General features: G+C 38.3%; 1 protein-coding gene, 1 long non-coding RNA gene and 4 other non-coding genes across 7 annotated transcripts in view; 2 read left to right on the forward strand and 4 right to left on the reverse strand.

Annotated features, from left to right (window-relative positions):
* adamts9 (ADAM metallopeptidase with thrombospondin type 1 motif, 9) overlaps positions 1-14,750 on the forward strand; it is a 58,216-nt gene that overhangs the window by 32,535 nt on the left and 10,931 nt on the right. Inside the window, exons 28-32 of the mRNA XM_051912463.1 lie at positions 904-1,080; positions 5,199-5,366; positions 10,041-10,211; positions 10,476-10,670; positions 10,846-10,975. Coding sequence (XP_051768423.1) covers positions 904-1,080; positions 5,199-5,366; positions 10,041-10,211; positions 10,476-10,670; positions 10,846-10,975 — 841 coding nt within the window. The remainder of the gene's footprint in view (positions 1-903; positions 1,081-5,198; positions 5,367-10,040; positions 10,212-10,475; positions 10,671-10,845; positions 10,976-14,750) is intronic.
* LOC127522458 (uncharacterized) overlaps positions 2,934-14,750 on the reverse strand; it is a 40,751-nt gene continuing 28,934 nt past the window's right edge. For both annotated transcript variants that reach the window (XR_007932598.1, XR_007932599.1), the window contains exons 2-4: positions 6,326-6,485; positions 5,122-5,209; positions 2,934-4,742 (exon numbers count right to left, since the gene is read on the reverse strand). This is a non-coding gene — a long non-coding RNA (uncharacterized LOC127522458). The remainder of the gene's footprint in view (positions 4,743-5,121; positions 5,210-6,325; positions 6,486-14,750) is intronic.
* Positions 12,171-12,243, reverse strand: trnav-aac (transfer RNA valine (anticodon AAC)). Its single transcript has one exon. It is a non-coding gene; the product is annotated as a tRNA-Val (tRNA).
* On the reverse strand, positions 13,252-13,324 carry trnav-aac (transfer RNA valine (anticodon AAC)). Its single transcript has one exon. It is a non-coding gene; the product is annotated as a tRNA-Val (tRNA).
* On the forward strand, positions 13,463-13,535 carry trnav-cac (transfer RNA valine (anticodon CAC)). Its single transcript has one exon. It is a non-coding gene; the product is annotated as a tRNA-Val (tRNA).
* On the reverse strand, positions 14,425-14,497 carry trnav-aac (transfer RNA valine (anticodon AAC)). The gene has a single exon. It is a non-coding gene; the product is annotated as a tRNA-Val (tRNA).

Consider the following 14,750-nt stretch of genomic DNA (forward strand, 5'->3'; position numbering starts at 1 on the left):
AAGCCCTGACGAGGCCCGATTAAGCCCAGGAAGTGACAGTGGAAACACGACTGGCCCTGGCACACACTAGCACGCCCACTGTAGGCCCGGCAGTGGAAACGCGGCTACTGTGACCTTATGACATTGTGACATTATGGACATGTGGTCCAAGCCATATCTTGAAAATGCAGTCTTAACCCTTAGGTTGTGTTTGCCTAATTTTGACCCGGAGAGGATTTTGTTTTTCCTGAAAATGCTAGTTAACGTTATCACATTGGACTAAAACTTTGCTCACATAGTGTATAACTACTTCCCCAATTTTTTTTGCACATTTTTGTAATTTTTTTCCCCTTGTTACACTTGTGGTGTTCCCAGTCAAAAATGACCGGCGTACAAAAAATTGCTAATAAATCTCTCATTACTCTATATTATCACATAACATAACAAGAGATTTATAAGCTATTTTTTGTAGGCCGGTCATTTTTGAAAGGGACCACCACAAGTGTGACTTTGTTCCATTTTGTATAAAATAAAAGCATTTCAAAACAATCTTCCTGGTTAAACAGTGCAAATTGTTTCCACACTTTCCAAATGTATCCACAAATAATGCTTTTTTCACTCAAAAACTACAAAAGCTCAGATCAATGAAGCCTAAAATCAATCGGTTCCAAAAAGAAATACATAACCCGTCCTGATTGAAAGAAAACAAGTTGACAAAAAGATTGAATTGAATATTTGGTGATAATACAGCATAACGAGCGATTTACAAGCAATTTTTTAAGGCCGGTCATTTTTGACCGGGAACACATAAAGTGTTACAGAATTTTCAACACAGCACAAGGGTTAACAAAGATTATATATGTTAATGAAACAAGACATACAATCTTTTTTTCTCTTACCCATACTCTGCTTCTGCCTCCCTAGTGTTCAAAATCCTGCGGAGGAGGGATAAAGACCCGGTTGGTCACTTGTCAGCGGCCCAACGGGGAGCGCTTTAACGATCTGAGCTGTGAAATTCTTGACAAACCACCCGACCGAGAACAGTGCAATACTCAGTCCTGCTCTATTAACCCTCACTGGATCACAGACCAATGGAGCTCGGTACGCTCGTAACTATTTTAACTTTTTCCCTTCATAAGTTCTCATTCTCGCAACATGCCGAAGTTTCTTTACACTCAAGACATGAAGAAAACAAACTGAAACTCAACTGGTTTGATCTTTGAGTAAGCGAATATTTGGTTTTAGCATTTGCTGCTTATTAGCGAGTTTCGGTTGCACTTAAAGACCTACCAAACATGCAGTTAAAAATTGTTTTCGAGTTTTGTTTCCTGACTGAAAAAGCGAGCATCTCTTTGGTTGATGTGTTTGTTTGAATGCTGTCCCCCCCAATTTAATTTTGTTTTTCCCAATGCAGCTGTACTTTTGATAAATACAAATCATTGTGAGGCCTTTGTGGCTTGTGTTCAAAACACAGTACAGTTGTTTATACAATAGTATTTAGAATACATGGGAAGTATCACTTTTATTGCTCCACTGCAAACATCTGAAACATCTGGCCACAGGCAGTTTACTTTATTATATTGAAACTCTTGAAATCTCTCTGTGGTTTTTCTGTTGCTCTTCATAATTCATTTCTCATGAAAATTGACTTATTCAACCATACCTCACATGAACTCAGCTAGCCATTGACCTTTTGAAAATATATGATGGTGCTTTTTCGGTATAAGGGAGACTTTATGTGAAATTCTGTCTATAGTTGCTATATTTTTGTATATTTAAGATAACTTACAGAAGAACATTTTTTTAAAGTTAATACAAAAACAATTGTGATGTAATCTGAAATCAAATGTAGCTTTGTTCATTTTATGTATGTTAATTTGTTCTGATATTGTAATATTTTTCTGGGTAATTAACAAAATCAGTATTATTTCAATTTTGTGTATGAAGCAACAACAAAACATGTTCTAGTCTAGTGTGTAAATTCCTCATTGCATTTCCCTCAGACCCAGGGAAGGCCAGTGTTTTTTTTTTTTTTTTTTTTTTTTTTTTATAAATTCTGCTTGTTGGCCAGTTACATGTGTCTACCTCATTCTCAATGAACAGCCCCATATCCATCTTCCGTCCACTTTATATTTGTGGATGCAAATAACAAATGCTAAGATATCCTATAACATCCATAATCTTGCATGGATACTATATATACAGAAATATACAGTGCTGTGAAAAAGTTTTTCCCCTCACAAGAAATGATACAAATCATTATAAAATGTGCATTCCAAGTGTGATTTATTATAATGCCTTTTATCTGTTAATATTGATGAAATGCCAGTCCAATATCTGTATGTCCTAAAACTACAATTTTCACAGGTGTACTTACTTTTTCACAGCACCGTAACAATACAAATTTGTATTTTTTCCAAATACACCATGGTGCTATAGTGTCTATGGTGCAATTCCCTTTCATGACATGGTCTGTTAATGTCACCAGACTGAAAATTAAGTGGTTTAAATCAAATGGCAGTATTGATGAAGGTGTGCATGAACATTTCTGTATATTATCGTTTGTATTTGTATTTATTTTTGCTGCCATATGTTTTTCCTTATTTGTTTGAACCTGTTAATGATGATGGTCAAATTAAACAATTGCAAGGCTTTATTTTACAAATGTTATTTTATTATTATTATTATTATTATTGGTGTTGTTTTGAAAAGTAGGCAAAATTTTGTAATTAATGAATATTACTAGTTGATTTGTAAATGAGTTAACTAGAAATGAGAAAGACTTTGAATGTTGAATGTCTTGTATTATTTGGAAGATGTTCATTTTTAAAAAAGACAACATTTTAACTGCCAATTGTGCATATATTTTCAATATGTAATGAATGAAAGAAGGTACAAAATCACTGAGCTTAATATCTGTTTTGTGGTGTCAGATCTGTAATTCTGTGTGTGTGTGTGTATATATATATATATATATATATATATATATATATATAAAGATTTTTTTTTTTTTTATGTTAACCTGCTGCTTTTTATTCATTTCTCATCTGAATGGGACGTCTGTATTACCTGTTTTAATGATAGGGGGTCTTTTTTGGCGCTAACTCACCTCAGTACCTGTAGAGGAACTCTACTACCGTAGGCTTTTTCGTTTTGGACACCACAGGATATTAACCAGCCCTGATGGTAGTGATATGGTCACAGTCAACCAAGTGAGCATACATCAAAATAACAATGGCAAAGGCACAGGGGGGGTCAAGGACAGCCTTTGATCTGTTGGAAGGTCTTTCCCAGCCTTCCCAGCTCATCTAATCAGAATGGACACACTTCTCAGAAAGAGTTTTATTCTTATGGGAAAAATAAGAGGCAAGAGCGAAGGCCATTACGGAACACGGAGGCCTCTACGGCCTGGATATCTGTGTGCATTCTGAAACCTGGAAGTTCTCACGTTGGAATGTAGTGAGGCACGTAGCCAAGCATTTTGCCAGGCCTGGACTGATCATTTTTGGCAACAATTTAAAAGAAAAACAAGGTGATTTTGCATGGTCCAAAAAGCAAAAAAAAAAAAAAAAAGTCAATTTAGTCTGATCAATGAACTGAAGAGTAACTACAATTACACTTATCTGTTTTGATTGCATTCAGATTGGAATTGGAATATTTCTCTAGATTTTGGATGAAAGAAATTTTAAAGTAAATGCCCCTTTATTTTGGATCTTTTTTAGTGTAAAAGTTGGCAATTTTTGCTCATTAAATCAGTGGCGCATTCATTTAACAAAGTACATAAATAGTATGGCAGCATGACTGAAATAAATGCCTTGCCATATAAAAAACAAACCAAATGATTGAAATGGCCCCTAAATATTTACAAATACTGTATGTAAAAGTGTGTAAAATTACTATGAATAACAGTAATTTTAAGTGCTTTACATCTGATGACAGAAATTAGCACCAAGATTGTGATACAGTTGATTACATGCAAGTTTACTGAGGTTTAGTATCATATGCAGTAAACTAAAAGACAGCCTGACCAGAGTTTTTCATGCACCTACACAAAACTAAGTATTACTCTTTGATCACACTTTTAATTTGCATAGACATGCTGCATAGAATTCCTAAAAGAAAATGAGACCATATTCGTGGTTACATATTCTCACACGTATACACACAAACAGTAAAATTCTGAAGCAGAGTGAGCATGTTTATGATTTATTATGAATCAGTAAGGCTTTGGATGAATTATTAAAGTGGTACATGGTGTTCTTACTTTAAAGATAAATGTGCATTTTTATATTATTTTATGTGAAGTGTCTTTGATTTTGTTATTTTGCTGCAGCTGTCTATGTTGTTGATATTGAATTTTGGTGTATATGTATTCAGTTGAACCAATTGTATATATTTTGGTACTGTAAATATTTATAAAAGCAAATATATATTTGAGTGTTAAACTGATTGCTCAAGACCTTTTTTGTCCTGGTTTCAAAATAAATTCCATCAACTTAAATGCAACTCTGACACTTGCTAGACTCTTTTGAAAAAGTATCCCCAGGAACACATTATCCAATTGGGGAGTTTCTGTTCTCTTAGTTCCTGTATTTCGTGTATGCATGCTGGGAATGGACTCGTTCAACTTCAGACTTGTCGCATCATATCCATCCTCCCTCTACGAGGCCCTTTGATTATCCGTTCCTCTCCCATCCTGGATCCAGGGAAGCCTCTCTCTCTTTTCTCTTCAGCTCCCCTCGTGGTTCATTCGCTCCGTGAACCTGCAAGAAAATATGACAATGTTTCTTTGGCTCAACAAGCAGATGTAGCAACTGTCATTCATTATGATTCAGAGACACTTACATTCCTCCTTTTATATCGTAAATAATATTTGAGGCGAAACAAATGAATAGAAAGTCTCATGTAAAAAATAATTACCTGTTATATGCTGCTCCCATTATCATGTATTATGTTGTTGGCATTGTATACTGTACATGTCCATATACTAATTCTTCACATGAATATGATATGCTGTCAAAATGGTAATAAATTTAAAATTACTATAATAAACACAAGATTGGTCTATTCTTTTGTTTACTTTGACATACCCATCAATTCTCATATTTAGACATAATCAGCTTCATAATCAGACATAATCACCTCAAATGACACACTAATTAAGCTTGTGTTTATCAAGCAGTTGGACTTCACTGTGATTTTCTTCCCCATTTCCGCAGTGCTCCGCGTCCTGTGGGAGAGGATACAAATACCGTAATGTGACTTGTGTCAGTCACGTGGGCCAGCCAATCGCAGAAGAGAACTGCTTGCACCAGCCCCTCCCACAAAAACAAAGGCGTTGCAGAGGTGGGAGGTGCCCTAAGTGGAAGACTGGGAGCTGGGATGAGGTAAAATGACCCTTTAATATATATTACAGTGGGTGTGTGTGGTTCAGGTAAACCCTACATTATGGGGTCAAAATTGTCCCCATAACATTTGTGGTCCCAATGAGGAAAACAGCTTATAAAACATACTAAGTGATGTTTTTTTTTCTTTTTTTTTTTCTAAAAATGCAGGAAGTTTTCTGTGATGGGTAAGTTTAGGGTTGGGGACAGAATATATTTTGTACAGTATATGTCTTTGGAATGTCCCCATAAAACATGAAAACCCAATGTGTGTATGTGTGTGTGTACATACACCCTACGATTCAAAAGTTGGGGGTTGGTTTTTGAAAAGTTGGATTTATGTTTTTGATCCAAAAAACATACAGTAAAAACAGTAATATTGGGAAATATTATTAAAATTTAAAAGAACTGTTTTCTATTTTAAATGTAATTTAAAATGATTTATTCCTGTTATGGCAACGCTGAATTTTCAGCATCATTGCTCCGGTCTTCAGTGTCACATGATTCTTCAGAAATCATTTTAATATGCAGATTCAGTGCTCAAGAAACATTTCTTCTTATTATCAATGTTGAAAACAGTTGTGTTGCTTAATATTTTTGTTGAAACCATGATACATTTTTTTTGTTTGATGAATAGAAAGTTCTAAAAACAGCATTTATTTGAAATAGAAATCTTTTGTAAAACTATAACAGTTTTTACTGCCACTTCTGATCATTTGAATGCATCCTTCCTGAAAAAAAAGTATAATTTTTCCAAAATAAATCTCACTGACACCATATTCTAAGGTCATCAACAGCATCAAGATTCTGTCAGAGCTTTAGAGGAGCAGAGAATACAGTAATTTATGACTTTCACTGGAAGTAATAAGTATTTGAACAAACTAGATGACAGCTCTGATTTGTTACTGTATGTAAACAGAAGACAGAAATACAGAGTTGATGGACAGAGTTCCATTACCTACCAGTGTCGCTCTCTGTAGTGTTCATCATCGTGTGGAAATTGACTGAAGCATTGAGAAGTTTCTTGTGTTAGTGGTGACGAGCGCAGGATGCAAGAGTCTAAATGTTCTCATCTCCTTCGCCCGCCCTTTACCCAACCTTGCCGAGTCACTGATTGTGTCACTACAGGTGGGGCAAAGCAGATTGGCAAGAGGTGAATATGTTAGAAAGAGTGAGAACTAAATGAGTGTGCACAAGAATGCATCTCAAACCATTCTTCCTGAGATGACATGGGTAAATTGCAATAAAGCACAATAGTGACTGCTCACTTTTTAGTATCCATGGTTCCGGAAGTATATTTTTCCTTTAAAAGGGATAGTTCACCCAAAAATGAAAACTCTGTCACCATTTAATCATTCTCATGTTTTTCCAAACCTGTATGACTTTCTTTCTTCTTTGAAACATGATAGAAGATATTTTGTCCATACAGTGGAAGTCAGTGATAACTAGAACTGTTTGGTCACCAACGTTCTTCAAAATATCAGAAGAAAGAAAATCATGCAGGTTTGGAAAAACATGAGGGTGAGTAAATGATGACAGAATTTTCATTTTTGGGTGAACTATGCCTTAAAATTTTCTCCACAAGAATTTCAGAAAAGAAAAATCATGATAAAATGAAAAGATCAGCACATTACAGAACATTTGTCACCTTTAAGGAGTTTATAATCAGGCAAGAGCTACCCGTGTTAAAATTTAAAAAGATTTAGAACACTGGAGAGACGTTAGAGAGCATGAAGACCTGAAAATTGACTTTTTTCTCCTCAATACGTGAGTAACATTGGTTTGTTTTGGTGTTGATTTCAAATATCAACAGTTTTTCTCAGAAATCGTTTACTGCACCTTTAAGAGTTAGATCAGACATCTAACTCTTAAAGGTGCAGTAAACGATTCCTGAGTAAAGTAGTAAAGGGCTACTTCAGCAAATAGCCAGGGTGACTTGAGGATCACGGTGAGGGCTTCCACGCCGAGACAATCTCCATGGGCCCCTCACTCCTCTACAACACCGCAGCCGGTGGAGCTTCCGGTTGAGCGTACCTTCTCCTTGGGGGGCCGGTCGTTTCATTCAGGGCTCCCCCCGACGACCAGATGTTGCTTGCTGCATTGGAGGGTGATCCTATCCTCCGAGGATGAAGACTCGGCTGCGTTGCCAACTTCGGGGACAGTAGCATTGCCCGAGCCCAACCCTTAGCTGACAGCTATGTTTTTCCAGGCCGTCGAGAGTGTTGGCCTCAAATGGAGACCTCCACCGTGTCTCGAACCCTCAAGGCTGGATGACTGGTTTCTCAGGGGAACCCGTGCTGATTCTCAGTGCCCTGCCCCAGTGCCATTCTCCATTCTTCCCTGGAGATGCATGAGGAGGTTATCAGATTATAGACGACACCTTTTTTCTGCTCAAAACTAATCTGGTGCTTCCTCCGCCCTCACTACCCTCGATGGTGGAACGGCCAAGGGGTTTGTGGATATTCCTCCAGTGGAGCGCACTGTAGCGATGCATTTGTGTTCTACAAGTACTTTCTGTAGGTGTAATCCACGTCACCCATCCAAGGCCTGTAAATTCTTGTCCGTTCTCACGGGCAAGGCTTACAGAGTCGCTGGACACTCTGCCTCCACCCTGCACGCCATGGATGCTGTGCCTTGCCACCCTCAGCCCCCTCTTCTTTCGCCAGTGGGCAGCAGTCCGTGTGTCAAGGCCACAAGGAAGAAGCCATCTCGCACACCCTCTGCCCAACCGTGGAACTCGCACACTCAGACTCCACCTCAGGCCACTATGCCATCCGGGTCGCGATCCCACTTCGGGCTGAGCTGTGTTCTTCTCACTGGGAAGACCCTCGGAAATGCTTGGTCAGAGTTGTGCTTTTCTTCCTGCAGGATGGGTTGGAGCGAAGGCTGTCTCCCTCCACCTGAAAAGTGTATGTTGCCACTACTGACACACATCATGATGCAGTTGATGGTAGATCTTTGGGGAAGCATGGCCTGATCATCAGGTTCTAAGGGTGCGAGAAGGATAAGTCCTCTTTGCTCTCACACCATACCCCCTTGGGATCTCCCACTTGTGGTAACAGTGCTTCAGAGAGACCCTTTTGAACCTTTGCAGTCAGTTGAGTTAAAAATCCTGTCTATGAAGACAGTACTCCTGACTGCTCTGGCTTCCATCAAGAGGGTCGGGGACCTGCAAGCATTTTCGGTTGAAAATCGTGCCTGTAGTTCGGGCCGGCTAACTCTCACATTATCCTGAGACCCTGGCCTGGATATGTGCCCAAGGTTCCCACCGCTCTGTTTAGGAACCAGGTGGTGAACCTGCAAGCACTGCCCCTGGAGGAGGCAGACCCAGCCCTAGCTTTGCTCTGTCCTGTACGCGCTTTGCTCCTGTATGTGGACCGAACGCAGAGCTTCAAGATCTCAGACCAGCTCTTTGTCTGTTACGAAGGCCAGCAGAAGGGAAAGGCTGTCTCCAAGCAGAGGTTAGCCCATGGGATAGTAGCGTCCGACCCCAGGCCTAACACTTATAAACATGCCATGGTTGAACCCTGTGCTAAGCTAGGTACCCATATGTTGTGATCCCCACAGTGATCCCATATGTGTATTCTTCCACAGTACGGCTCCCTATGGTGAGCCTGTCTTTCCCTAGGCAAAGTCCACTCTGCCGTCCCTGCCGGTGTTGACTCCCTCCTAACTTGGCCGGAGCCTCAGAGACATGTCATATGTTGCACTATATCACTATTGCTGTACCTTCGCTGAAGCGCTGAGTCACTAGCTTGGCTCCTCATCGAAAAACAAATGTGTGCATGCCAATGTGCTTTGGTTCATTTTGTTTACACTCAAAGGTGATTGGGCTCTCAGGCGAGATCCCAATTCGTCGGTTCAGTTCCAACGTGACATCTCCGTTCCCTCATTCAGGGAACAAGGGTTACATACGTAACCGAGATGTTTTTGAAACTTCTGGAATCACAAAATTAATTTTATAATTTTAACTATATCAACACTCCCATTTTATGCTAATAATATATTATAGTTATTTTAATATTATATTGTATAGGGGGCCTTCGAATATTGTGTTGGACAGTGGGGGGCCTTTAAGTCAAAAAGGGTGAGAACCACAGGTTTACAGAAAAATTTTCAGAAAACAAAAACGGTTCTGTAAAAATCTGGGTCATTTAGCAGCATGAAATCTCAGCACTTAAATGAAGTGTAATTAGTTGAGTGCACTGCTCTAGAGAACACCTCCACTTCTCCCCCCACCACAGCAGACACAGGCAGCTGGAGCCTATTAGAGTAGCTCACTTTGCCTGTCGGATGCTTGAGGGGCCAAGTTGCCACGCACAAAGCTTGGTGCTGCTCACTGTCAAAAATTTACAGCATATGACAGGATTCCCAGAAACAGGCACCTCTCTTCCTACTTTATTTACCTTCTCTGCATTTTAAGTTAACCCTATAATAATGTTCCAGATCAGGTTAGGATTCATCATAACTTATATTAATAGCTGAACTTTACTTATAAGACCAGCATAATGCAGAGTGTATCTCAAATTATTACATAGTTTTCAAAAAGACAGGTGCACACATACAAGACCCTAAAGTTGTAATGTAAATTCTGCTTGTTCCTCAGCTTGGCTGATCAAAAAATGTATACTGCTAACTAGAATTTGGTGGTCATTTTTCTGTATATTCTTATTTTAGTGCAGCAAAACATGCGGTTTTGGGTACAAGGCTCGAACAGTGGTGTGTTTGGATAAGGATGAAGATGAGGTGCATGACACATACTGCATGAACCAAAGAAAACCTGCTGATAAGGAACCTTGTAACTTACAACCCTGTGAGTTCATCTGGATTACAGGAGAATGGTCTAAGGTGAGAGAGTCAGGAAAAGAAAATCTGAGATAACATTATTATGAAAAGTATATTTGAAAATATTTTGACAATTTGATGTTTTAAATTAACAAAATAGATGTTTTAAATTAACAAAAATGTATTCAAAGTTATTCTGCATAACTATTTATATTGAATAAATACATAGATTATGTGTCTTGTAAAATGTGCATTTATGATTCTCCAAATACAAGGATAATTTACAGTAATATTTTAGACATGGATTTGGTTTTGTTTTCATTTTAGTGCTCAGTCACCTGTGGTCAGGGGTATCAGAGGAGGCTGGTGTCCTGCAGTGAGGTTCATGCTGGGACTGATAATTATGAGTATAGCCTTAACTCTTCGTTAGACTGCCCCGGCACCCCTCCTGAGGACGTCATGCCCTGCTTTTGGCTGCCTTGCCCTGCCCCACACACTTGGAGAGTGGGTATATGGGGTCCTGTGAGTTTATTAAAGTCACTATTCATGATCTGAACATGTCTAAGAAATATTATGGTTTTAAAAAATGACTCTTCAATAAAAAAAAAATTATAATAAATGACCAAAATATCCTTATACCAAACCCATAATGTCTGTTTAAAATAGATTAGCACGTGTCTCTGCTTTTGTATATTAGTGCTCTGCAAGCTGTGGAAGGGGCTGGACAGAGAGAAGAGTCCAGTGTATATCAGCAGAGGGCGAGGTTTCTGAAAAATGTCCCTCCTCCTCTAAACCTGAAGAACGAAAATCCTGCATCAGTCCTTCTTGTGAGTAGCAACAACAGCACAGTGATTACAATGAATGTCCTTGTAGTTTTATTTTACCCATATTGGTATTTTTTAAAATTTATGGTCTAGATCAGTGGTTCCCAACCTTTTTTCCAGGAGACCTCTAATTTAACATTCAAAATCCTTAACAACATCCCCTCCCACTACAAAAACCACAGACAGGCTGAATTAATATCTAAATCGACTCTCTGACAGTAGATGGCGCTTATGGAAATAGAGCGGTTTCCCCGGTAACTGTACAAAAAAGCTTATAAACACTACTTTTTTGGGCATTACTCTGAGGCAAGATGAAAAGAGAATGCCATTTCAGTTTCCTTCAGAGACATATTCATATAATTAATACTTCCAATTCATATAATTTCCCTTAGCACTCGGTTTTAAAACCTCTCACTTCTTTCCGCCATGTTTTCATGCAAAAATAACCTATGCTGCATCCGCATGAGACTGTTGCTAACTTTGCTTAATGCTAGGACAGTATATACTGTGAGTTTTTAAATGCTGGTAATCAAATACAGTTTTAATGATGATTAAAATATTAAACTGTAATACTACTAACCGTCGGGAATTGTATTCTGGTTTATCGTTAAACCGGTAGCCGTTTCATCCCTACTTTTAACACTCAAACTAGAGTGTGCTCTGTGACCCCTAGTAAATCTTTTTAGTGACTCCCGAGTTGGGAAACACTGGTCTTTTGCCATCTTGAGAAGTGGCAAAAAGTCCTTCAAACATGTATTTGATTTTTCAGATTGTATACCTCTGCTGTAAAGGTATGTTACGGAGGGCGGATTGCAATATGTGATTTAATATGTGGGTGTTTCCGTAGTGTTCGCCTGGGTGGAAACAATGTGTGGGTTTTTGAAATTAGTGCCTCACTGAAAATTTTGAAAATGCAAAATTGGTGAGGAGTGCCCACATATCACATTGAAAGATTTTTTCAAAAGGACAAAAAAAAAAAATTAATCCAGGTTTCTGTAAGCGGAAAGAACATGTTGCTTTTTCAAATGAGCACCTGACTGAAAATAGTTCTTTAAACAGGAAGTATTTGACACAGTTTCAGGGTCCAAAATGATGAACAGCAGAGTCGACTACAACTACTAATTTGGCCTGGAAGAGGACATGCCATCTGTCCAAATCAATTCATCAACAGGAGAGAGATAAGCAACTTTAAAAACCTTGTTTCCGCCCGGTCTCGAACCGGGGACCTTTCGCGTGTTAGGCGAACGTGATAACCACTACACTACGGAAACCCATGCTACTATTATTTGTGGGGGCAACTGAATGGGCTTAGTGAGTTTAAACTGATAATGATTACATCAAACTGTAATACTAACCATGCTAATATTGGGGGAAAACGGCACTCTTGCTCCTGTGATATTGTAATATTACAATAATTACGATATATCATCATAAATGATACATATCACACACCGCTGCACACATAAAGAATGAACTTACAACTAAACTGACATTTATCCATTTTCTTCTGCTTCTCTCTTCCTTTTCACAGTTCAGGAGAGAGTACGTAATACGCTGTCATAAATGCCACAAATTGTCACATGAACAAGGAAATCCACAAAGAAAGAATAATAAAAATAATATGTACGCTAATTAGATAGTTTTAATTTGGTAAATGATTTAGATATGTCTAAGTCAAAGTTTCATCTAAAATTGAATACCTCTCATAAGTAATAATAAGACTTTTTAAGGCCTTAAATTTGAAAAGTCTAATATAAGACTTAAGGATCCGTGAGAACCCTGGGAATTGTATTGTGGTTTATTGTCAAACCGGTAACCGTTTTATCTCTACTTCTAACACTCAAACTAGAGTGTGATTGGCGACCGCTTGTAAATCTTTAGCGACCCCCGGGTTGGAAAACAATGGTCTAGATAAACACTTGAGACGTGGCGAGAAGAAACGTATTTGATTTTTCAGATTATACACCTCTGTTTTAAAGGTATATTACAGATTCTACTGAATGCACCAAAGTTTGGAAAGGGAACTGCAGTATGAACTGTGAGTGAAATTAAAAAATTTAGCATCTAGGTTTCCATAGGCAGAAAGAATGTGTTGCTTTTTCAAATCAGCACCTGACTGAAAATAGTTCTTCAAACAGGGAGCTGATTTGACACAGTTTCAGAGTCCAAAATGACGACCAGCATAGTCAACTACAACTACTAATTTAGCCTGGATGAGGACTCGCCATCTATCCAAATCAGTTTATTAACAGCAGAGTGCCAAGCAACTTTTAAAACCATGTTTCCGCCCGGTCTCGAACCGGGGACCTTTCGCGTGTTAGGCGAACGTGATAACCACTACACTACGGAAACATGTGCTACCGCCACTGACATGGGGAAGGGGATTTGTGGAAGCGGCAGGTGGGTTTAAACTGATAAGGAAACACTGGTCTAGTATAACACTGCATGTATTTTTGCATATACACCAAAGGCATGGATGTTGCTGTCAACGTTTCCGTAGTGTAGTGGTTATCACGTTCGCCTCACACGCGAAAGGTCCCCGGTTCGAAACCGGGCGGAAACAATATATGGTTTTCCTAAATGAGTGCCTCACTGAAAATAGTTAGTCAAACAAAGTGTGGCTTTTTGCTTGCATCAAGGTTTCTGTAGTGTAGTGTTTATCACATTGCTTAACTTTATTTAGCTTAACATTTATGTTACTTTTTTTTCAAGTGGCAGTCAGCACTTTGACATTTTCAATCTGTAAATTAACTATGCTAAATGCAGTTTTAATTAAATAACAGAACAGTTTAATAGTAACAGTTATTACTTTTTTAATGCTTTAATATATATTAAATGAGTAAAGTCCCCCTGTAGTCAATAATTTTATCCCTTAAAACTCATCTTTTATCACCAAAATGACATATTTAAACGTTTTTTTCTTCATGCCTTAAAAATAGCTTGAATGTAACTCTACACCCTTGCTTTATTTAGCATAAGTGGATCCATGAATATGCAATTTAGCCTGTGTATTAGCCTCCTGTAACAATCACAGGAGCTCAGGACACCTGATCCACTCAACTGTAGTAAGCGCTACACAATGGCAAGTGGAAATATTGGTTTAATTCAGGCATATATGCTTGAACCAGAAACTGATTCAGAAGAGTGAATTATACAGGGTCAACTACAAGTCGATATAACAGAATGTATAACAGACATATAAACAACATTAAAAACTTGATTTTCACTACATGGGGTCTTTAATTACTGTGCCACGGAAATGATGAAACAGCGCCTAGAAATCTGCTTGTGGCTAAAATTATATTGCAACCGTAATGTTAAGCACTACCATAGAGTATAAAGGAGAAAAGTGAAGCTTAACAATTTTCCCCGTTTATAAACGGAAACAGTAACTTTTTCTCCACGGATTTTTTTTTTTTCCCAAAGAATTTTGGACAAAAATTTTAAAAACTTGTTTCCGCCCGGTCTCGAACCGGGGACCTTTCGCGTGTTAGGCGAACGTGATAACCACTACACTACGGAAACACCTGACAATACTTCAGTACCACCTGAGGGGGAACTGCAAAGAGGTTATGAATTGCTAAAAACCTAATAATTATTTAAATCATAAAAATGTAAAACTTAATAACATTAAATAAACTGATTTTTGAAAACAAGAATTTTGGAATTGCCATACTCGTTACAGACCAGAAAATAGGTGAGGAACTCTTTCTAGTTAAAAATAACAAGTCTACACTCATCTGTAAATAGGCAATTCCTTTCATCATGTCATAATAAC

This window comes from Ctenopharyngodon idella, chromosome 11, assembly GCF_019924925.1.
Source record: "Ctenopharyngodon idella isolate HZGC_01 chromosome 11, HZGC01, whole genome shotgun sequence".
NCBI lineage: Eukaryota > Metazoa > Chordata > Actinopteri > Cypriniformes > Xenocyprididae > Ctenopharyngodon > Ctenopharyngodon idella.